At 47.3% G+C, this 24,862-nt stretch overlaps 2 protein-coding genes across 3 annotated transcripts in view; both read left to right on the forward strand.

Annotated features, from left to right (window-relative positions):
* The window catches only part of GNB5 (G protein subunit beta 5), a 39,606-nt gene extending 33,067 nt beyond the window's left edge, over window positions 1-6,539 (forward strand). For both annotated transcript variants that reach the window (XM_083412243.1, XM_083412242.1), the window contains 2 exons: window positions 773-939; window positions 2,113-6,539. In XM_083412243.1, the coding sequence (XP_083268369.1) occupies window positions 773-939; window positions 2,113-2,124 (179 nt within the window). In that variant the 3' untranslated portion in view covers window positions 2,125-6,539. The remainder of the gene's footprint in view (window positions 1-772; window positions 940-2,112) is intronic.
* Window positions 6,540-11,388: 4,849 nt separating this feature from the next.
* BCL2L10 (BCL2 like 10) lies at window positions 11,389-23,767 on the forward strand. The gene is made up of 2 exons (XM_083412345.1): window positions 11,389-11,963; window positions 22,784-23,767. The coding sequence occupies exons 1-2, from the start codon at window positions 11,538-11,540 to the stop codon at window positions 22,913-22,915; spliced, it is 558 nt and encodes a 185-aa protein (XP_083268471.1). The 5' UTR covers window positions 11,389-11,537; the 3' UTR covers window positions 22,916-23,767.
* Window positions 23,768-24,862: the final 1,095 nt, after the last annotated feature.

A 24,862-nucleotide genomic window follows, 5' to 3' on the forward strand; every position in this document is an offset into this window, starting at 1 on the left:
CTGGGATCCCACAGCTAATTCTCCCCTGGTCTCCTCGCTGGCCCAAATAGGACTAATTTAGCCAGCTAGCCCTGGTGATCATCTAATGTTTATTGGATGGAATTTCCCCCTAAATTGATTTTTGAACTCTGAATTTATTGTTATTCATGTTTTATATTGTATTTTATCCTGTTTTTTGTTGCATCAATTAAGTGTTTTACATTTGTTGTTAAGCCGCCCTGAGCCTGGCTTTCTGAACTGGGAAGGGCAGGGTATAAAAAATAATTATTGTTGTTGTTGTTGTTGTTATTAAAAAAATACATGCAGGTGCACAGTGAATTTCAGTTGCTGCGCAACAAGCAGAAAAATCATTAAGTGGTACAGAAAAGAAAGAAAAAGTTGGGGAACCACTGGCTGACCAAGATGTGAAGATTCGGCCATTGTCTGTGCCCTTCCTTTGAAACATTATTTGCTAAAAATCAGGGAACAGTGGTACCTTGGTTTTCTAATGTAATCCATTCTGGAAGTCCGTTCGAGTTCTGAAATGTTCAAAAACTGAAAGTGGAAGCTTCAAAATGGAAGCCTCAATTCGGAAAACTCCAAATGGAAACTGCGTTTCCTTTTCGACTTCTGAGACGCATTCGGAAACCGAGGCTTTTACTTCCAGGTTTTCGGCTTTCGAGTTCTGAAATGTTCGACTGTGGAGGTGCTCGGAAACCGAGGTACCATTTATAAGCCCTGGAAATGTCATTGTTCATGTAATGCCATCATTCTTTATGAATTCCTCCTGCAGGCCGCTTACTGTTTGCTGGCTACAATGACTACACCATAAACGTGTGGGATGTTCTGAAAGGGGCTCGTGTCTCTATCCTGTTTGGCCATGAGAATCGAGTTAGCACTTTGAGGGTTTCGCCTGACGGGACAGCCTTCTGCTCAGGATCCTGGGATCACACTCTAAGAGTAAGGGCTCTTCGTTCTTCCGCTTCCTTCCCAAAATCACCATCTCTTACGATTAATGCAGAAATAGTATGATTAAATAAAATGCATTTATAGCCAGCTTCGTAGTGTAAAGTCGTTGAATCAGAGAACAAGAGAAATACAGGTTTTGAAAATCCATTTTAAGAAATTATTCAGTTATATAATTGTTGCATAAATGACTTGGTCACATCTCTGGCAAATCCTTCTTAAACAAAAATGTCTTTGGTAAGCACCTGTAATGGTTCTAGGGGTTGCTCGTGTGTAAATCAGCGCCACACCTGGGTGGGTTGCCTTTCTGTCTGGACAGCCACTCACCCGTGGCTGTCTCAATTGTTGGCAGAATCCGTCAGTGGGCGTTTCTTGAACTTCTTCCAGCATAAAAGTTCTTTGACGCCTAGTCGCCGCCTACTTTCCCTGCGCGGAAGCCTTCTGCGCAGGGAGGGTGTGGGCATCGGAGGACCCATGCTCTCCCCGCTGGTCCCCGGCGAGGAGTCTTGGAGCCACCTCGCTGATTCCCCCATCTGCCCCCCTCCTCCACTGGTGCTACGCTGATTTCCTTCCCCAGAAGATGTGCTGCTTCTCTCCCTCCCGGGACGCTCTCCGGAATCCCTCTGGAGCCCTCCCTCTCCCTCTGGCTCCAATGGCAGTTCCCTGACAGCACCTAAACACTGTAACATTAGTCACCTGCCTCAATTGTTTCTGGTAATCAGTTGCAGAGACCTGGAGCTTGCAACGCTAGACGCCCAGTTTCTGCTTATATATGCAGACACTGCAGAAAGTTTTATAATAGATCCTGAAATACACTATTTAAATTAATAATAATAAAAACCAGACTCCCAAGAGAGGTGGTAGACTCTCCTCTGTTGGAAGCTGTGAACCTTTGGCCTGTGGGTGATGCTAAACTACAACTCCCATCATCGCTGGTCGTTGGCCATGCTTGCTGGGACTGATGGGAATCATATTTCAGCCATATCTGGAAGGCCAAAGTTTTCCCAACAACAGCATCCTTAAGTGGATATATGAGTTAACCTAACAGAAGTGTTCCCGTTCCCATTGTAACATAAGCAGGTTGTTTTAGAAAACCGCAAGTCACCTTTTTTTGATGCTCATCATCGTTTGACTTCTCTCTCTCTCTTTCTCTCTCTCTCTGTCTAGATCTGGGCTTAACCCCGGTGCTGTTGGCAGATACGTGTTAAAATTGTAATGGGATGGGTAAAAAATGAACACCTCAGATCGGAAAAGGAAAAAGCTACAATAAGGAAAGGAAATGCAACAGGGTGATAATTGAAAGATTGAATGCGACATTGTCAGTGTTTTATCACGTTGTTGGCCAGAAACACTCACTATTGGTTAGAAAAGGTAATATACTTTTATCATACAGTGGGGGTGGGGAAATCTATGTGTGGTATACTAATAATAATAATAATAAGCTGTTTTTACTTCTGTTTTTGAAACTACCTTTTTTTTTAAAGAAATGGTTTAATAATTATCCGAGCCAGACCTCTGTCAAAATAACTGTTGGAACAGAATTTAGTATTTCATTGCACATTATGTATCTAGCACCTGCGTGTAATTGCTTTTCTTCCTGAAGTCAACTTGGAAAGAAAACCAGAGTATCTGAGGGTTCATTCTCTTGTTCCATAGAAAGCCACTAAGGGGGAAATATGAAGGATTGGACCTTCCTCTCCTTGTCCTTCTGGGTTTTCCATAATAAGAAGATCTCACACCAGGGTGTATGTCAAACTAGGCCCAAATCCCACCCCCTTAGCCAGGAATCTCTGGGTGAGCTGTGGCCATACATTATCTTTCAATCTACCCTACCTGACAGAGTTGTTGTGAAAATAAAATGGGAGAGTGTTATTGTGAGAAGAGTGCGTGGGCAGGTCATGATATGACACAACCTGCCCTCTTTCATATAAGACTTCACACCAGGAATGAGGAACCTGTGGCCCACCAGGTGTGGCTGGACAACAACCCCCATCATCCTGATCATTGCCTATGCTGGCTGGGGCTGATGGGATTTGGAATCCAGCAGTGTCTAGAGCAGGGTTTCCCAAAGTTGGGTCTCCAGTTGTTTTCGGACTACAGTTCCCATCATCCCTGACCACTGGTCCTGCTAGCTAGGGACGATGGGACTTGTTGTCCAACAGCACTGGAGACTCAAGTTTGGGAAACACCAGTCTAGAGTCTCACAGGAGACCCATCCCTGCTCCAAACAATTGTGAAGAAGAAGCACATTTTGTCACCCTTCTACACTGTCAGTTTATATGGAGCAATTAAATGAGCCCTGACTCTTGAAACATTCCTTGGTTGCGTATTGATTGTGAAGCTTTTTTAAAAAGAAAAACAATATTGCAATTCAGACTAATTTAAAAATCAATGGGTTTTCTTAGGCCGTTTGTTTCTGTTGGGTGTGGATTGCACTCAGTATCACAGCTGTCAACGTTTCCCTTTTTTAAAGGGAAATTCCCTTATTCTGAATAGGATTCCTCGCAAGAAAAGGGAAAAGTTGACAGCTATGCTCAGTATCAGCTGGTTGTTACTAAAAGGGTACGAAAATTGGGGCAGATCCTTCAGAAACTTACACCAAATGCAGACGTGCCATTTCCCCAATCTCTTTCACCACGGTTGAGAAATTCGAAAGCGAGACTTTGGCAGTACACTTTACTGCTTTGCTCAACTCAGTCACTTTAAAAATAAAGTAAGTTTGCATTTAAGTTAGCTATTTCCAGGATCCGATCCTACCAAGCCACAAAATTTCCTGTTGAAGATAATGGGTGTTATATAAAAGTGTATTTTTTTGTAAGAAGAATCCTTTCCGTCTCTTTTTTAACTGTTTATAGATGCAGCAATATAATCTTTGTGTTCTGAACTGCAACAACTTTTAAGCGTGCAGCAAAATTGAAATGAAAAGTACCGTAGTTTTCATGTATATGCTTGTGAAATGCTGGTCATGTGTTTCCTTGGAAAGTTTGCATTCTGTAGTTGGAGGGATTTTGTGTTCATTATAAAGATGCTAAATGCTAGGTACTCACTAAACCCATTTATGAGTCGACGGCACTAGAGTCATTGGCAAATAGTTATTGGAGAAATGTTACACAACACGTGGATATGAATGATTGATTGGCAAACAAAATTCCCTAAAGGGTAAACACACCAACCTAGTTAGAATTTGAGCACCCTACCTGGTCATTAGAGTGGCTGTATCTGGACATTGTGGCCTTACAGGAGTTGGACTACAACTCCTAACATCCCTGACTGGGCTTGATGGGAGTTGCAGCCCAAAAACATTTTTGAGGGCCACAACCTTCCCATCCCTACACACCATGAACAAGTCTGATTTCTTGAGTTCTGTTACACCTCCTTTCCTTCTTCTCTTGATGAACACTTAACTATAGTTAATTTTTAGCATGTGTGCTTCAGAAACTATGGTTTGACATTGAGCTTATCTGAAACTAGGTATGAAGTTTAGTATGAATCACATCTTGCTGCTCAAAAAAACATACAAATCACAATTAGCTACAGCTAACTTGATACAACTAACTAGATGCAGCTAACTAGGACGCAGGTGGTGCTGTGGGTTAAACCACAGAGCCTAGGACTTGCTGATCAGAAGGTCGGCGGTTCGAATCCCCGCGACGGAGTGAGCTCCCGTTGCTCGGTCACTGCTCCTGCCAACCTAGCAGCTCAAAAGCAGTGCAAGTAGATAAATAGGTACCGCTCCGGCGGGAAGGTAAAGGGCATTTCCGTGCGCTGCTCTGGTTCGCCAGAAGTGGCTTAGTCATGCTGGGCACATGACCCAGAAGCTGTACGCCAGCTCCCTCAGCCAATAAAGCGAGATGAGCGCCACAACCCCAGAGTCAGGCACGACTGGACCTAATGGTCAGGGATCCGTTTAACTTTACCTTAACTAGATACAAAAGCTCCCAAGCTCCCATCTTCTAGCCAAGCACACAGGCTCCTAAGGAGGCTAGACTTATCCACATCATGCTAAACTACAGTTCATTGTGAATGTGGCCTTTTGTAAAAGGGACTGGTGAATTAAGGTTCCTATCTTATTTATGAACAGAAGCTTTGTTCATAAGACACAGAGAATGAGGCACAGATTATTTGCAAAGTACAGGCTTTCTATGCAGAGTAGCATCTCCAAGAAGGATTGGGAAAGATGGCTGTCTAAAATCCTGGAAAGCCAGACAGTTTACGCCCCTTTAAGCTAGGTGGAGGGATGGGGGTGGTGCTGTGGGTTAAACCACAAAGCCTAGGACTTGCCAATCAGAAGGTTGGTGGTTCGAATCCCCGTGTCAGGGTGAGCTCCTGTTTCTCAGTCCCTGCTCCTGCCAACCTAGCAGTTTGAAAGCACGTCAAAGTGCAAGTAGATAAATAGGTGCCACTCCGGCGGGAAGGTAAACGGTGTTTCCGTGTGCTGCTCTGGTTCGCCAGAAGCGGCTTAGTCATGCTGGCCACATGACCCGGAAGCTGTACGCCGGCTCCCTCGGCCAATAAAGCGAGATGAGCACTGCAACCCCAGAGTTGGCCACGACTGCACCTAATGGTCAGGGGTCCCTTTACCTTTAAGGCAGGTGGACCAATGCTCAGACTCAGTCCTAGATGGGGAAAATCAACAAATGAGTAGTTCTCAGTCCTGCATCTTTCCATACTGAAAAAGCAATATCAGTTGTGAGCAGGGAAAAAGCAGGTTGCATGCCATTACTTTCCTGCTAGAGGCAGGGAGAAAGAAGACGACTCCCACTCCTTCCAGCTCAGCTGATAAAGCAGCATGGTAACCTGGTGCCTCTCATGAGCTGAAAATACAAGCAGAGAAGTACACCAGTCAAATGCCTCTGCAGTTAGTAACGTCATAGATGCTAGCCAATTGGTGCCCTCCACAACTGGCTTTTTCCTAGTTCAAGATTAACCAGGCTGCAGATTTTCAAAAAAACTGATTTTATTTTTTTCAGAAATTACCCTGGAAGTGAAAAAAAGTTATGTTTGCAGTGATGCAGTGAGGGCAGTTCTAAGACAGCACCAAAGTTCTCCAAATGCTAGCTGTTTGTAAAGGATACTGTCTAATAATATAGAAAGTGTAAATTATATTGCTTCAATCCAGATTTAAATTATTGAGCTTTTGGTAGCTGGTAGTTCAGCCCACAATCTGAAATTCACTAATAGGGCATAGTTGTTGTTGTTTTTTTATAAAGAAAAATTTAAATAGGAAAAAAAGGAGATGTAAATATACTGATACTAGATATGGAGGTTTCTAGCTGCATAAGCAAATATGTAGTGTAGCTGGTATTTTGTTGTTACATGGGAACATATTGAGTCTTCTGCAGACCTTGACAAATCACTTCCCACGGTTTTGGTTTGGAAAATGGATTTCTGTGCTTATGCCTGTAACAAATCAAAATGCACTATAAAAAACCTGTAAACGTTAAGAGTTCATTGTGCAATAACTAAGTCGACACACTGCACCCTCTGATTAGGCAGTATTTATTGATGATATATTTTGAGTTTTGAATGGAATATATTGTGTTGATAGTTACAAATGGCCTCAGTATAATAAATTGTATTTTACATATTGAGAATCTTTGGCTCTTTGATTGTTTCTGAATGCTTTTTGATGATGCAACGTTTTGTTTATTTTGCCATGTGTTCTCAATATGAAGACGGGGTTTTTTGGATCTTGTGCAACACAAGCCTATGCACGCCTTACAGAAGGAAGCCCAAATTCAGCAGGGCTTACTGCCAGATACCTTCGTATAGGATTGCAGCATTGTCTTAGTCTAGACTAAGGCTGTGTACATCCTATATTTTTAAAGCACGTCCCCCTCCAAATAATTCTGGGCACTGTAGAAGAAGAAGAGTTTGGATTTGATATCCCGCCTTTCACTCCCCTTCAGGAGTCTCAAAGCGGCTAACATTCTCCTTTCCCTTCCTCCCCCACAACAAACACTCTGTGAGGTGAGTGGGGCTGAGAGACTTCAAAGAAGTGTGACAGGCCCAGCAGCTGCATGTGGAGGAGCGGAGACGCAAACCCGGTTCCCCAGATTACGAGACTACCGCTCTTAACCACTACACCACACTGTAGTTCATTAAGGGTTTCTGGGAATTCTGTGAGGGCTAAACTACAATGCGCAGAATTCTTTGAGGAAAGAAAGTGTTTCAAGTGTGTTTTGAAGATATACAGAGAAAGTGAAATGCAACATTTTTAGGCTACAGTTGTATATACACTTACATGGGAGTAAATGTCATTGACCTCATTGAAACTTTGCTCTGAGGAATGCACTCTCAGCCAGTTAAACAGTTTGATTAACTGTTTGTTCCTAATGAATCAGTCACCGTATAATTCATCTTCAAATCATGCTCATACAAGTATAATATATGCTCATATAAGTATAAAAGCTGCAGACAGCAAGCACCGTGTTCAACGAGTCATTCCTTGCTTTGTGAAACAGTTGCTTGATGTGACTTGTACATGTATTATCTGGGGGGAAAGAGTTTTTGCCACTACAGTGGTGTCTTGATTCTCAAACGGCTTGTTGAGAACAAATCAGCTCCAAAATGCCAAAAACCCGGAAGTAAGTGTTCTGTTTTCAAACGTTTTTTCGGAAGCTGAACGTCCGATGCGACTTCCACTTGAGTTCAGGAAGCTCCTGCAGCAAACTGGAAGCCGTGCATTGGTTTTCCAATGGTTTCGGGAGTTGAACAGACTTCCGGAACGGATTAAGTTTGAGAACCAAGGTACCACTGTACTGGATTGGATCCACATGAACCTAGGTGCACATAAATGTCCCTGAAATCAAAGGCCTAGGGTTCAGTCCCCAGGAACTCCAGGCCCTTGGGAGTCCTTGTTCATCAGCTAGGCATTGTTGGAAGCACAACAGGGGCCATTCAGTTAGTAACGATGGGTTAATTGGCATGATCCTTGCTGAGGTAACACAAGTTCTTATTGTCTGTGTAGTTCTGAGGAGCTTTTCCACTGCATGTTAGTCGTATGTGTCTCTGCTATGGACTAGGCCTGAACTACTAAGAAAGACAAAACTTCCCTGTTTATTTCTCATATTACGTACTGGTTTTGGTCAGTAAAACATTGGTTTCTTTTCTTTCTGGACACTGTTTAAATCAGGCTTCCTCAACCTTGGCCCTCCAGATGTTTTGAGACTACAATTCCTATCATCCCTGACCACTGGTCCTGCTAGCTAGGGATCATGGGAGTTGTAGGCCAAAAACATATGGAGGGCCAAGGTTGAGGAAGCCTGGTTTAAATGATTCTGCTTACAGGCACTCCTGGCATCTAGCAGCTGGGTGAGCCTCCACCTGTAGGACTTGGTGGCTGCTTGGTATCCATCTCCAATTTCAGTCTATTGTCTTGATGGAGAGGTTGGGTTGGTAGGACTCCATGTCTGCCTCACAGTCCGTTGACACAGACTTCTCCTCAGGGATGTTTGCCCTGGGGAGCTCCTCGTCTTCCACTAAAGATGGACCCAGTCCTAGATTTACAGAAGCCATCCTGGGTTCTGATTTGATTCCAGAATCTCCCGCTTTTCGTTAAGGTAAAGGTAAAGGTACCCCTGCCCATACGGGCCAGTCTTGCCAGACTCTAGGGTTGTGCGCTCATCTCACTCTAGAGGCCGGGAGCCAGCGCTGTCCGCAGACACTTCCGGGTCACATGGCCAGCGTGACAAGCTGCATCTGCCGAGCCAGCGCAGCACACGGAAGCGCCGTTTACCTTCCCGCTGGTAAGCGGTCCCTTATTTATCTACTTGCATCAAACATCAAACATTAAAAACTTCCCTAAACAGGGCTGCCTTCAGATGTCTTCTAAAAGTCAGATAGTTGCTTATTTCCTTGACATCTGATGGGAGGGCATCCCACAGGGCGGGTGCCACCACTGAGAAGGCCCTCTGCCTGGTTCCCTGTAGCTTTGCTTCTTGAAGTGAGGGAACCATCAAAAGGCCCTCAGCGCTGGACCTCAGTGTCTGGGCAGAACGATGGGGGTGGAGACACTCTTTCAGGTATACTGGGCCAAGGCCTTTGAGGGTTTTAAAGGTCAGCACCCACACTTTGAATTGTGCTCGGAAAGGTACTGGGAGCCAATGTAGGTCTTTCAGGCCTGGTGTTATATGGTCTCGGCGGCCACTCCTAGTCACTTTCTTTTTCCCATGACTGTATGTGTAAACAAACCATATACCATAAAGACACCACACCTCCACTGTACCTCTTTCCCAAAGGAAACACAAACCTTGGGTAAGTACCTGGAAACCCCTGGAATGAATATATATATGTTTTTTAGTGTTCATTTTTATTTGCTTTTAACATAAAATAGAACTCGAATACAATATAACAGAGTGTCAGAAACTTATATACAATGTAGAGGTCCAATATAATGCAAAAGAATATCAAAACCATGTACAAAATAAAGTCAAAATATTAAACAAAATATCAAAACAATATATAAAATAAAAATACAGTATAAAGCAATCTCAAAATTTAACAAAATTTAACAAAGTTAAATACAACACGAAAGAAAACAATATGCCTAGCAGATCTCAAAAGTACAAAATATTAATGTTACTATTATATTAGCAACATTTAAAAATTGTAACCAATCACTTTATGAAACCATTATTATCTTGTTCTTATGTTACATTTACATGCTGCAGCAGCAGCAGCTGGAGCAGTTCAGACAAAGGAGAGTAACGAGTTAAGAAGGCAGGTTATTTAGGTCAAGACAATATATTGAAGGCCATCACCTGATTACAGCACTCTTAAAACCCATCTGCACTGTAAATTTAAAGCAGTCTTATACCACTTTAAACAGTCATAGCTCTTGCTAAAGAATCTTGGGGAACGTAAATTGTTTAGGTTGCTGAGAATTGTCAGGAGACCCCAGTGGCGTAGCGTGGGGGGTGCAGGGGGGGCGGCCGCACCAGGCGCAACATCTGGGGGTTAGGGTTAGGGGGCGCAAATCCACGGTTTAGGGGGCGCAAATTACTTGCCTTGCCCCGGGTGCTGACAACCCATGCTACGCCACTGGGAGACCCCCACCCCGGTTTCCTCCTGCCCACAACTACCTTTCCCAAAGTGGTTCAACCACCCATCCCTCTTCCCAGGGAACTCTGGAAATTGTAGGTCCGCGGAGGGAATAGGGGTCTCCCAGCAACTCTCAACACTCTAAACAAACTACAGTCCCCAGGATTCTTTGGGGGGAAAGCTTCAAATGCATAGTGCGGGTGAGGCCTTTAATCTGCTCATTGTAGGCACTGCAGTAATTTAATGTATTAGTTTAGAATATGCATACATTCCCTGTTATGAGAAAAATAACAGCCCTAAAGAGGAGGGAAGAACATGATTTTTGTTTTTGGATGTGGCCCAAATGTCACTGGAAATACAGTCTTCTCTCACTGGTGGTGCATGCCACCTGCAGCTTTTATAAACATCTGTAAAATTTGTTTTTTAAAAAAAGCCAGTGAATTGATTAACTGGGAACATCTTTTTACTGGATCAAAGCTTTCTTAATCGACTGATCTAACCTTCCCTAATCACTGCAACGTGACCTTGGGCCAGCCACCATTTCTTAGCCTAACCACGCACGCTACTTTAAACTCCTTGGAAGATGAAAGTGGTCTATAAATTTAATAAATGCAAGGAATAAGAGCCAGTATGGCGTAATGGTTTGAGCGTTGGGCTGGGACTTGGGAGACCAGGGTTCGAATCCCCACTCAGCCATGAAGCTCACTGGGTGACCTTCTGCCATTCACCGCCTCCTAGCCTGACCTACCTCACAGGATTGGTGTGAAGATGAAATGAGCAGGAGGACCATGGACACCTCCTTGAGATCATGAGAAGCTAAAGGTGGCATATAATTTAGCTTATGAACAACCCCCCCCCCACCCCCAGTAGTCAAGGTGCCAAATATCAGACGCACTCATCCTGGCCCTGAGGCATGGGCGGAGCCAAAGCGGGGGGGGGGGGCAATTGCCCCCCATCAAGAAAAACAATAGAAATACTTAACAGACCAATCAGGTCGGTTCTGAGCCCCCTAACCAAGTCCTGCCCCCCAACAAAAATCCAGTCTACGCCCATGCCCTGAGGACTTTGAAGGACAGCTCCTCGGCATCCCTTGTTCTTGGCGGAATTGGGTCCCAACGCACTGCAAGCAAAGCCGGCAGGTCTACTCAGAAGTAAACCCCCCCCCAGCTGAAGAGAATTAGGCACACTCCCAGGTACTTGCGCGCCCCTCCCCAAGACACCCAGCTTGTAAGCGCCCCCTCGCCCGGTCCAGGCGCCGCGGAGGGGACCCTTGCAGGCGTTTTCCGGCTGCCGCCGCCCCCCCCTCCTCCTCCTCCCCATCGCCTGCTGTTCTCCGCCTCGCCGCGGAGCAGAGAGGGAGGCGCTCCGCCCCTCGCGCCAGCCCTGCTGGGGAAACGAGAGACGGGGCGGAGCCGGCGCGCCGTGAAGCCGGCCGGGGACGCGTGGGCGGCTTCTTAGTCCGCCGAGGCGCCGGCACTGGGCCCCGTCGTCGCTCTTGCGCGCTCGCCTCACCCGCCGCCGCCTCAGCCGCGCCAGCCGAGGGGGCCGCCATGCCGGGCGCGCTGCGCGAGGAGACGGTGCAGCTGATGGCCGACTACTTGCAGCACCGGCTCGGCGGCGGCGGTGGCGGGGGCGCCGCGGTGCTGCCGCCCAGCCGCACGGCCGAGACGCTGCGGCGGGTGGCCGACGAGCTGGAGAGCCGCGAGCGGCCCTTCTTCCGCAGCGCCTGCACGGCGGCCGCCTTGCCGCAGGAGCCGGGCGAGGCGGCCGCGCTGCTGGGCCGGGTGGCGGCGCAGATGGAAGCCGAGGGCGGCCTCAACTGGGGCCGGGTGGTGGCGCTGGTCGTGTTCGCCGGCAACTTGGCGGCGGCGCTGGCCGAGCGCGGCGCTCGCGACCAGACGGCCGCTTTGGCGGAGGCGCTGGCCGCCTACTTGGCCGGGGAGAAGCGAGAGTGGCTGGAGGCGCACGGCGGCTGGGTAAGCGCACGGGAAAGGGGGCGGCCAGCCGGGCGGGCGGGAGGGCAGGCGCGACCCCCTTCCCTTCCCCACCCCGCCCCCGAGCGGCCTGCGCCCCCTCCCGCTCCTCCTGCGACATCCATGGCGCCCCCTCTCCATCATCACCATTCTTTTAGGCAACCTCCCGCTTTCGCCGCCGGCTGCGGAACGGACCGAGCCTTTTCTCGGCTCGCGCAGTAATGGCTGCGCTTCCGTCCCCGATCTGGCCTTGGCCGCTTTCCCTTTGCCCACCCTCCCTCCTCCTCCTCCTCGCTCCCCATGCCTTCAGCGCTGTGGGGTGGGAGGGTGAGGAAGATGAATCGGGTTCCCTCCCCCCCCATTGTTGCGCGCTACCGAGCGCAAAGGAGCGCGCAACCGTAGAAAGCCGTAGCGTTCCTTTGGGTACCCCTTTCTCTTCCGGAGGTTTGGGGGGGGCTGTGCACGCCTTATGGTGCTTTTGCAATCTCACCCGCTGCGCCCCGCTTCCTGTAGCAGAGCCGGCCCGATGCCCACCTCCCATTCTGCAGGGCCCACCGCCCGCCCGCCCGTCCCTTCCCAGTCCTGGACGCGGACTCCTCGCTGGGAATGACCTTGGCACGCGCGCTTCGCCAGCTGACTTCTCGCTCCGGCGCTTTAATACGCACATTACCTTCCCTCCTCCCGCCCCACCATCCTCTCCAAAAAAATCTAAGGCTTTTCTTTCCTATGGGGTGGCGAGCAGCGCCTCCTTTTGCTTCCCTCTCCCCATAACCCCAGTACAGACCACAAGGGGAGCAGCGACGTACAGGAGAAAGGGGGGGGGGCGAGAGAAAGAGGAATGACTGCTAGGGAGGCCTGGATAATTTTTTTCCCATATAAGGGAAGCAGAAGGCTGTGACAAACCGTGAGAAAGAGCTTTGATCGGGCGTCTGTTCTCATTTCTCTCTTCCCCGTCCCCCTTTTCCATTCCATATTGTGGTCTTTGTCCCTCTTAAATTAGGCTGTATCTTGGTCTTGCAGCAACCAAATGGGTGCCCTTGCTCAGAAACGATGCTCCATTTTGAGTTTTCGCTTCTGGGGCAACTGCACGGCATATGCCCAGCTGGCTAGCAATTTGCTGGGCGCTGGCACAGAGAGAGCTCAGGTTCTGCCCTTGAAATCAGTTGTACAACCAAAATGTATCTGTTTGACCTTAACACTTGGTTGGGCGTCTTCAGAACTTGGGATACTTTCAGAAGGACCTGGGTGGCAGGAAGACTTGAACTGAGGGGGAAGGTGTGAAATCGAGGTGCCCTGCAAAAGCTTGGCCTGTGTCGCCTCTTTCATTTTTGCTTTGCTTTGCTTTACGTTCTGCAAACCATGAGCATTTGAAACTTGCTTTAAAAAACAACAGCACAACAGTGCAAAGCTTTTTTTTCAAAGAAGCAAGCAGAATCTGCATAGATGCATGGGATTCGGGCAGCTCCATAGATAGAAGGTATTGGGAGTCTAGGCTGCTTGGCTACTAGCAATCTAATGATGGAAGGCAGTAAAAACTTTGCTCTGAGGGTCTGCCACTGGCACAGTTTCTGCGCTGTGTTTGTACTCTGATCTGTCAATCTGAAAACAGCAGTGCAAAGCCCCATGCTCTGTTCTCCTCTATCTGGACATGGTCTGGAGCAACAAGGTAGCTGCGTCCTTCAGCAGAGGCTGCTCCTGCAAATGTGCGTTGGTGCACCAGACATGGTGATCTCACCTGTCTGCACTGCAGATAGGGCCCCTGGGGTGGATTTACTGGCTTCTACATACATGTGGGGCATCCAGCATTCTGCATATCCTCTTGCTGGGTGTCCTCAAGAGGTGGACGCCTAGTCTTAAAAAACAACAGCATCCACCCAGTGGTAACTTCAAAGGTGGCTCTAGACGAGAGCTATGGCTTGCCTACAGGTTTTTTAGCCCAGCAGCAGGTGCAGTGCAGCTGGCTTGCATTAATTTCCTTCCCCCTGTTAATTTAGCCATGTTGTTCAAAGCCAGAGCCATGCCCCACAGGAAGTGTGGATGCCCTGGGGTCAAATGGTGGGTGGATCTTAGCCCTTCTTCCTTAGCAAAGGAGCGTCATTGTTATCTCTTGCTCAGTGCGTTCAATTATACAATCATTACGACCAGCTGCAAGGAAGCTCCCCTTGGCTGGCCGAAGTGGTTTTCCAAAAGAAGGCAGTAGAGGAACATGGGGAGCTGCTGTATTCTGAGTCAGGCCATTGGTCCATCTACCTCAATATTGTCTACACTGACTGGCAGCAGCTCTCTGGGGATTTGGGCAGGAGTCCCATTTCCCTTCCTAACCTGGGGGTTGAACTTGAACCCTTCTCCATGCAAAGCCAATGCTCTACCACTGAGGTATAGTCCTTCACCAAATGAAGGTGTAGCTTGATTTCTTAGCATGGATAGGTGTGTTGTCCTATAACAGAGTGGGGAACCTCAGGCCTGGGAGATCAGACGTGACCCTCCAGGCCCCTCTGTTTGGTCCTTGGGACTTTCCTCCAGGCCACATCACTCACAAGCCCTGCTTCAAACCTTCCTTGATTGTGTTTGCCTGCCTTGTCCTTGAATGCGGAGCATGTTGCTTGTGTGTCTGGAAGGTCAGATAAGAGAGCTGTTATGTCTTGAAACTAGCCTGTTGTGCAAAGGAATTTGCCTCCATTGCTCTGCCCACTTTTGACACTGACCTGCAGCCCCAAGAAGGTTGCAGAGAAGAGTGCATATATGATCCTCGGGCTGAAAAGGCTTCTCCATCCCTGCCCTGCAGGCTTTGGGGATGTATCTTTGCAAGGGAAGACTGGGAAATGTCTGAGCCACCTCTTCTTCATCCCATCACAGCTCGAATGAAGACTGCCCCTTTGAAGAGTGGGCTAGAAAGAGTGTGGCTGGTACCCTGTTTGTTTGATTTATTTCATAAAATTTATACACCGCTTGAATATAAAAAGAACAACAACCTTCAAAGCGGTTTACAAAAGATAAAACAACCCTGTTTTAAAACATACAAAAGTTAAAATACTAAAACAGATTAAAATTGCTCAACTTTCTAAGCATCTGGGTAGGCTTATCTCAACAGAAATATTTTTAGCAGGTGCTGAAAACAGTACACTGAAAGCACCACCTTGATCTCTAGGCAGGGAGTTAGAAAGTTGTAGGCGCTGCTAAACGATTTGAGTTATTACAAATTTGAAACGGGTATTTCATGGCACCTGTACACCAGGAAATACCTTGCATGTTGCCATTGTACTTGAGATCATAGAAAACTGAACTGGCATCTGAGTTCTACGAAATGGGTTCTTGTAATACTGATAGGAGCTATCGCAGTTTTGCCTAAACCTTGATTGCAGTGTTAGAAACTCAGATATATATTCTAGGCGCCAAATGGCTCCTTAAACCAGGGTTACACTTGCCAAAATGGACTGTCTGGTTGCTGATTTGAGGCCAGGTGGCTTGAAAGTTGTATTTTTCAAGACAACGTTTTGGTTCCTGAAATTCATTCTGATTGTTCAAATAAAATATAACGGACAGAATTCTACAGGATGTGTTGCTAGTGTGTGAAAGCAGTCAAGATCCAAGGATCCCCAGGCACGTACCTCCAGATGGTGGAGACGTCAAGCGCCATCCTGGCACCCAGACATCTTCACTTGGTCACAAGCAGCTGATAGCCAGCTGCAAAATGCGCCTGGCAAATTTCAAATGCTGGTTGACTGATGAAAGTTCTATGTAGCTGATCTCGTGTACATACATATAAGATGCTAAGATATTCAGGAGTCTGGCCATTTGGGGTTTAAAATACGAGTACGTTGGAAGCTTTATCTGGAACCATGTGTGTCACTAACATCTTGCAATCAACTTGGCTCCCTCTTGCTGCTGTTGCGCTTCAACAACTCCCATCAGCCCCAGCCATCTTGGCCAGTGGTAAGGGATGACTGGAGCCTAGTAGCAACAGCTGGAGGGCACCATGTTGGCTGTCCTGGGGCACAGAATAGGTGTTACAAGCTCAACAACCAGTCGTGTATGAACTGTATTCTGGACCAGCTGAAATGGCAGTGATGCGCTCAAGGGCCAAACCAATGGCAAGTCACCTACGTGCGGCTTGCAAGAGCCTAACTGTTGCACAGTTGGTCAAGGAAGCTTTGTTTTGTGCAAAGTGCTTTGTTGTTGTTGCCAAGTACAGAATGCTTTGTATAAATACACTAGCCGGCAACAACCGACTAGGGCTGGGCGATAACAGCTTTTCAGAATCGCGGTTTATCGCCAGCCAAACATCATGGTTTGATGTTACACCGCGATGCTGAAAAAACAAAGGTGCGTTGGCCTCTGCCCACGAGACACTGGGTGAAACTACTCCAGCTCTCACCCAGGCACTCTATGCACCACTCAGCTGGGGGGAGGGAAGGTTCCCCCTCCCCAGCTGAGACAGCCCTGGTGCTCTCGCCACTTGCAAGTGGAGCATCAGGGCTCCTTTAACTGCTTGCTGTAGGGAGTCCCCACTCTGCCACCGGCTTGTGGGAGCCAGCACTGTGCTGGGGGATCCTTTAACTACTGGACTGAGGCAAGGGTAGCTGCACAGTCCTAAGTTGAGCAATTTAAAGATGAAGAGGGAGGAACAAGCTGTATCGGCACCTCACAGCTTGTTTCTCCCTCTGCGCCATATGAGGGCAGAGTGGGATGGCGGTTTCACTCAGCAATGAAACCGCCGTCGCTCCTAAGTCCCTCTGCTCTTGGCGCCCGCTGGAGGAAGTAATTCTTGACTCCCTTCAGTGGACACTGCTAGCAGAGGGACTCGGGAGCTGTGGCAGTTTCACCAGCAATATACTGGTGAGTGAAGCCGACATTGCAGTCTGCTCCTCATACCGGTCCTGGGCGGATATATTGCCCAGGCTTACAACCGACTTAGCATGACTACTGGGTCTAGTCTCTGTGGAGCTACGAGTGTTGGGCATGGAGGGGGAATGGATCTGTGGCCAATATTAGAAACTCAGATATGTAAGCTAGTCACCAAATGGCACCTTAAACCCATGTTGCAGTCGCCACAACAGTATGTCTAGGCACCATTGCCTCCCCACCCCCAGTGGAGTTTATTATTATTAAATTCACTTCTATACTGCTTTATATTTTAAAGAAAAAAAATCTCAAAGTGGTTTATAACACATTAAAACAATCCAGAATAAAACAAATTTAAGCTCCAATGGAAATATTGCAGATCCGCCTCTAAGTGACATTTTCCTTTCCCCATATTTACACACCTACTTAATTTATATAGCTGCCCCACAGCAGAAGAACTCTAGGAAGGCAGTGTGGTGTAGTGGTTAGAGTGTTGGACTAGGAGCTGGGAGATAGGGGTTCATATCCCCAGTCAGTCATGAAGCTAAGGGGGTGACCTTGAGCCAGACACAGCCTCCTAACCTACCTCACAGGGTTGTTGTAGGGATTAACCAAGGAGGAGTGGTGAGCCATGTACTGCTTGTAGGAAAAGGGTGGGATATAAATGCAGTAAATAAGTTTATCTGCTTAGCTGTTTGAGAAAGCTGGAGGTGCCAGCCAGAGGGAGATCTCCTGAGATCACATGGTCACAGTTGGCACCTGGCGCCTGGCTAATTTCTAATGGTGCCTGTGGCCCTGGGCTTATGAGATGTAAGCAAGTGTCTAACTCTCCAAGGACAACCTTCCAACTTGTGCCCTTCGGCAGCTTGGGGTTCTGGAGGTCCCACGTGCTGTGCAATTCCTGGTCTTGATCCCGCAAGGAAAGGGTGAAGCTTGGGGGCAGAGCATCATTCTTGCACCCATCATCCACAGTCAGCAGGGGCAGCAGTCAGGGATGATAGTACAACATCTGGGAACCTGAGGTTGAGAGAGGCTGGTGTAGGCAATACTGACCAAGGGGATGACTCCATATAAGGCATGTTTCTATGAGTTAAGAGGGTACCTGCATGGAACAGGGTAGAGAGATGGGACTTCAGGATGGAATTCCATTCTGTCTGAGAGTTCTAGGTGGGGCACCATAGGCAGCATGCTGGGGAGCAGTGAGATCATGGAGCCGCTGCTGTCCTTGGGGGTTGTGTTGGTGTGTCGGTTCTCCCATGCTACCTCCTGCCTGCTTTATTGAGGCAGGGGAGTCTTGCGCTTTGAGCGGACGTCTTAACATCTGGCGCTGGAGCTCCCAAAGTAGGCCTGTGGTGATGTGGCCTTGCTCCCTGCCTTGCTGCCTAGCCCTGTAGTTTTCCTGCTGACACGTACGAAAGCCGCGAAACTGAAAGACCACAATTGGAATACATTATTCCAAGTAAGCTGATGAAGGCAGAAGCAGCTGGCAGTTCTTTTTGGAAGTTCCCTAGCTGAAGAAGCGCAGATTTATTTTTCTTCTTCATCATCATCTTCTGGGGCTCATGTGGGAGAGAGGTGCAGCAGGACCGGCTGGTCGTGCTGCCCCGGCTCTCATAAAAACCACGGGCCAAGCCTACGGCTGTTAAACTGGCTTATGGGAAGCTGCTTTGGATGCGAGTTTCTGTTGAGGCAGAGGAACGGCATTCCCCTGGGGCCCTGTTGAAAAGTTGTGTTTGTGCATCAGACCAGCGCATAAGCAGGGTTGCTCCGTGTGGCCGCGCCCCTGGGGTTGTGTGCGCCAGCCAGCCTTCCCCTGCAGCATGAATGTCTGCAGGAACACAGGAAGCCTTCGTGTTCCGTGACACGCCCTTGGTCCATGTAGCTCAGTATTGGCTACACTGACTGGCAGCAGCTCTCCAGGGTTTCAGGTAGGATTCTCTCAGCCCTGTCTGGAGGATCTACGGATTGAAGCTTCTGTGTGCAGGGCAAATGCTCTCACTTAGCTATGGGTCCTTCCACATAGGAGGAGGCCTTCGAGCATCCCTGGCAGAGAGCCAGTGTGGCGTAGTGGTTAAGAGCGGTAGTCTCGTAATCTGGGGAACTGGGCTCGCGTCTCCGCTCCTCCACATGCAGCTGCTGGGTGACCTTGGGCCAGTCACACTTCTCTGAAGTCTCTCAGCCCCACTCACCTCACAGAGTGTTTGTTGTGGGGGAGGAAGGGAAAGGAGAATGTTAGCCGCTTTGAGACTCCTTCAGGTAGTGATAAAGCAGGATATCAAATCCAAACTCTTCTTCTTCTGGGCGTGCAGGATGTGTGGCCGCCAGGGGATGGCACTGTTTGGCACATGGCACTCAGTGCCGCCTGCTCGCATGTTGTCCTTGCTTGTGTGTATACAGGCTCAAAGGGACTTGAGTATTGGGCGATGCAGGTTAAAGTGGGTCATGGTGCAATAGCCAGTACAAGTATTAGCTTCTCCCAGTGGCCAACTCCATGCCTAGTGGAAACCCCTGAGTGCAACTCTCCCCAGTTGTGATTCCCATGTCTCCAGCGGTGGAGGTCGGACAAAGCCAACACAGTTGTCTGTCACAGGCCTCTAGCAGCTTTGCTCTCCCTCCTTTCCCGGGAGAGAACACTGCCAACAAAAGCCTTTGTTTGGTCTTGGATATAATCGGAATGAGAGGGAGAGGGAGAATATTTTAGATTCTTAAGTGCTTGGCGTCCTTCCAAGCCTTGTTATAACTAAAGAACTCCAGCTTCCCACCGCCCCTTGACAGAGAGGCTTGTTGTGAGCATGTTCAGGAATTCCTGAGTTAACATAACTTTTTATATAGCCTTGAGCAAAACTCCTCTCTCTTGAATGTAACCGAGGTCATCATGAATGGGTACAAAAATAAAGGAAGGAGAAACATCCCTTGCTAATCTGATGGGTCAGCAATTATAAAGGAATGGCTTTCCTTATTGTTTTTTCCCCTGCCCCAAGCAGAAATGCCTCTTTCCTTATGTTAACTGTAAGGGGTTTCGGCTCTTTCTCCCGCCCCCACTCCTTTCAGTGTAGAGTTTCTTGCCTCTCCGAAGAATCTGGTGCTAACCATTGTTGAGTGGGTGAGGGTTTAAACCTCTGCCAGGAATGTTGAATAATCAACTTCAAAGCAACTATTTCCCACAGTACTGCGGGTAAAGAATACAGAGAAACCTGCATTCAGTTCTCGGTTTTCAAGCAGGCCAAGTAAAAAGTCCATTCAAAGCAGCTTCTTTGGCTGGATGAGGAATCTGCCCCACTTCACTCCCCACCAAAGCACCTTTGTAATCCTATTCTGCAGAGGACCAGTGCCCCAAAGCACCTACTTCACAAAGGAAGGCATAAAAGAATGTCGTGGACAAAAGCTTCTTTTTCTGTCCCCTGTGAAAGGTGTAACCAGATCCCATTTCCCGGCTATGCGCAAGGATCCGCTTTGAAGCTTGCAGATCCAGTCTGTGGCAGATGAGCTATGGGAGGGACATGTGTTCCTAGTCACATGGTCAGACCACATGACTGTCTCACATGTGTTTGGAAACCACTGTGCCCAGTACTTTCCAGCATACGCATGCACATGGCTGTGGTGCTCATGTGGATTTTGCACATGATGCTCTCTCATCTCTGCGCTATACCTATAAAGGAAATAGTATTCAGAGTCTTATGTGCCCTGCCCTATTTTGTGTTCCGCTGGTGCCATTTACTGCGTCAGTTCTGTAGCTTTGATTCCCAACAACGCTGGCCTTGTTCCAGAAGATGGCAGGTGGGATGGGGTTGCCATTGATTGTGGCAGAAAGGCAAGGCTTTGTGTGGCTCCTCTTTGTGCGCTGGGCTTCCAGCAGCAGCCCAGTGTGCTTGCTTGGTTGTGACTCTTACACAGAAGCAAGGCTTTGAGGTCAGTGCTCTTCACCCTCAGAGGCTGAGGGGGAAAGTTGAAGAAAAAAGTACTTACTAACTGCTGGGTCCTGCTCCTAGAAATTAATGCTAAAGGTTAGAAATCATAGAATTGTAGGGTTGGAAAGGGACCCTGATGATTATCTTGTCCAATGCAGGAATATGCAGTTGTCCCCATACAGGGACCGAACCTGCAACCTTGGCATTATCAGCACTATGCTCTAAGCAACTGAGCTAGAGAGGAGAACAAATACAGAAGCCCAGACTTTGTGGTTTTCAAATAAAATTGTTGGCTGTCGATCTCTTCTTGCCCTTAATGTCTTTTGGAACTTGCAGTTTCTCTTTTTAATCATAAAGCTCTTTAAAAACACAGCAAAACAGCAACACCCAAGGTTCAACTAATTGCCCTGCTGGTGATTCTTAAGCAGTTTGTGGCTGATTGTTACGGCAATAAAATGTGGAAGGGGGATCTTGTTTCCAAAACTCCTGTCTTAAGGATCTGGATTTTGATTCTGCTTTGGAAAATCCATTGTACGTCCAAGCAAGTAGCTGCAAAAGGTGGCTGGCTTAATTGTGCCCTCTCCATAGAGGAGCTGAGGCTTGACTCCCCTTCTGTAGGCAGCCCACCTGAATGCTAATGACCCCACAGCAGCTGCTGGCCAGGAGTGCAAACTGACATTCAGTGGAAAATGCCCCCATTGTTTGCACAAATTAAAGTGTAAAGAACAAAGTTCCGGAAGAAATTAAGAGCATAACTTGTTTACATAGACATCTGCCAAATAGGAGTTCAAACATGACCATCTGGAGTCGAATTACTGCTGTTCTTGATTATTCAGAAGAAAGATCTGGCCGTGCAGCTGCCAGTTCCTTTCTGTCATAGGGCAGCACTGAACTGAGTGGCTGATGGGCCTAAGCAGGGCTGGATTAACTATTTCGGCTGTCAGAGCGGAAGGGTCTTAGCTCAGTGGTAGATCATCTGTCTTGCATACAGAAGGCCCCAGGGAGGGCTGGGAGAGACCTCCCCCTCTGAAATCCTGAGGGCCGCTACTGGTTAGAGTTGATGATACTAAGGTAGAAGGACCAATGGTTTTGATTCGGTGTAAGGCAGGTTCCTGTGTTCCTTAGAAATTTTCGTGCCCTCAGTTTGCCAGCTGAGAGACAGGAGAAGAAGAAAAGAAGGAAATGAATGCAGATTATCTCTCTAATTTCAGTACACTTGGTAACTTTCAGATAAGTTGTTCTTGTTGCTGTATTTAGCCTCCAATTAGCCTCATGATCTTAATCTAGGCCTGAGTCCAGGGCACATGAAATGGTGGTGTTTGAGAGCAGTGTTTGAAGTTCACCAGGCACATCTTGCACCTGACCATCAACCACTTGTGACCAAATGGAGATTTCCGGGTACCAGGATGGCACCTGACTTCCCCACCATCTGGAGGTGCATGCCTAGGGGACAACTGAAACATTGACGGTTTTCACACATAGCAGCACATCCTGTAGAATTCTGTCCTTTACATTTTATCTGCACAATCAGAATGAATTTCGGGAACCAGAATGCGTTTTCTGTGCAGCCTGAGCAGGAGCAGTCAAGAAACGTTACTGTAAATTGTTGTGGCTTGTTTTCGCTTACCCCACTGCCCTGCTCACAGCTGTGATGAAGATTCTTACGTTATGAATGGTCTGTGTAACCATTAAGCAAAAGAGGTAGGGATAGGCCAGTATATATGTGGACTGTCCCTGGTTAAAGTGATTTTTCTTCTGTAAATTCTCAACCCCTCAAGGTTATCATCTGAACAAGCCACATATTTAACTGATAATCACAGTCAATCCATCATTTGAAAAATACTTTAGAGCCATCTTCCCCCAAAATGGCAAATAGACATTCCATTTTGGTGAATGTAACCTTGGTTTAAGGAGCACTTTGGCACCTAGCTTCTGTATTTTGAGTTTCTAGCACTGGTTTAGAAACTGTTGATTGGCTCGTTGCTTGTGCGTTTGCCGCCCTGGAAGCCTTTTGGAGGAAGAGCGGGCTATAAAGTTAATAAATAAATAAGACTTTGTTCTCTTCTTTCCTAGGATGGCTTCTATCACTTCTTCAACAAACATGGCTCGGATGCAGCTGACCAGAACAGTACCATAAGCAATGCTATAATGGCGGCAGCTGGCTTTGGCTTGGCTGGGCTGGCCTTCCTCCTGGCGGTGCGATAAAAGACTACATCAGTGGACTTGACTTACAGGAAGGAGGGCGAGGTGGAGAAAACTCTCTTCTAACACTGCCAACATGCTGGTGAAGAGTCCATTCTATATTTCTATAACGGTTGGAAGACAGAAGCATATATATATATATTTTTAACTATAAAGTCGGAGCAGAACATTGACAAGCACATAACATTCTAGCAGTACAAGTGAGAAACGAATGCCGCTTAGATTTTTGAGTCCTGAGGTTGGGCATCTTCTTGGATCTTGGTGCGTGTGAGAGCTGCGGTTGCCCCAGGTCATCCCGGCAACTGCTAAGCGCTGGATGTTATGCTAAATGTTAATGGTGGGCTTGCAATGGAACCCAAGTGAAGATGTGTTTGGATTTCTTCTTTGTGTGTTTGCGTGTATGTTGTGGGGGGCGGGGCGGGGCGGGGAGATGTTGCCTTGTGAAATGTGTGCCAGTATTAACAAGAATGAGGAGCTTAACTCCACCTGTGCTGCAATGCAAACATTCTGAGGCCACTCGTCAATATATAGCTGCCAGATCCGTATTGCACAGAGCATTATAGCTTACGTGTTTTTGTTATAATGACGTTAGTATAAGTTACACTACAAGTAGGCGACAAGAATGTTGATACCAAAACAGTAAAGTCTGCAGAACCAGTTCTTAACTATTGGAATGCTTGTTTGTTTGTTTTTAATTGGTCTATTTGGAAGTCCATGTGAAGGCTGGGATTTCTGTGGATTTCCTGTCAAATCCATAAACTCCATATAACTTAATATATTTTTTGAAATATTTATCATTGTATAATACTGGTAGCTGATTAACATCTATTTTTGTTAAATGCCTTTTTTTTTTTTTTAAGAAAACAAACAAAATGGAACAAGCTCTCCAAATTGCTTTCTTGGCTGTCCCTGTCGTCTACCTTGTTTAACAGTTCTAGTTTGGATATCTGTTATATTGCATATTGTAAAGAAATAGTCTTCGGAAGTGTTCGATGTCCTTTTCCTTTAGCTTGTACAGTTTTAATATGTGAATAAATATAACTGAATATTTTTATTTTAAATGAGCACCTGTTCTTGGCTTGACCTGACATTTCCATACATTGTTCTTGTTTACATGGGCACAAAGCACTTGTAAAACGATGCCTAGGAACCTGTCCTATATCAAATTGGACCTAGCCTATTATTGCCTACACTGATTGGCAGCGGCTCTTTGGGGTTTCAGGCCAGGAGTTTTTCCCCAGCCATATGGCCGGGATTGAACCTGGGAACTTTTGTGTGCAAAGCAGTGCCTTTGTGGGGGAAAGAAAAACGGTTCCTTGAGAAGTGAAAAGAAAAAAGGAAATGGTTCCTTGATATTTTTTTTTATGGTTTTTGCTACAGATGGAGATAAAAATGGTGGCAACTCACTAGTCACATTTTCTGCAAGCTGGGATAAGTTTTGACAACTACCCTTCTGGATGCATGGCAGATTCTTTGCAGCTAACTTGTCTGCTTGTGGAATGCTGGCTGCTGCCCTAGTACATCTTTGTCCAGAGATGACTCTAGCTCTGGGGGTACATTTATTTATTAGCTTTCTGCCCCTCCAAGGAGCTCTGGGTGGCAGCACATGGTTTTTACTCCTCCCTTAAACCACAGAGCCTAGGACTTGCCGATCAGAAGGCTCGGTCCCTGCTCCTGCCAACCTAGTAGTTTGAAAGCACGTCAAAGTGCAAGTAGATAAATTGGTACCGCTCCGGCGGGAAGGTAAACGGCGCTTCCGTCTGCTGCTCTGGTTCGCCAGAAGCGGCTTAGTCATGCTGGCCACATGACCCAGAAGCTGTACGCTGGCTCCCTCGGCCAATAAAGCGAGATGAGCGCCACAACCCCAGAGTCGGCCACGACTGAACCAAATGTTCAGGGGTCCCTTTACCTTTACATAACAACAACCCAGTGAAGTAGTTTAGGCTAAGA

Source organism: Podarcis tiliguerta (assembly GCF_965153285.1).
Source record: "Podarcis tiliguerta genome assembly, chromosome: 14".
NCBI lineage: Eukaryota > Metazoa > Chordata > Lepidosauria > Squamata > Lacertidae > Podarcis > Podarcis tiliguerta.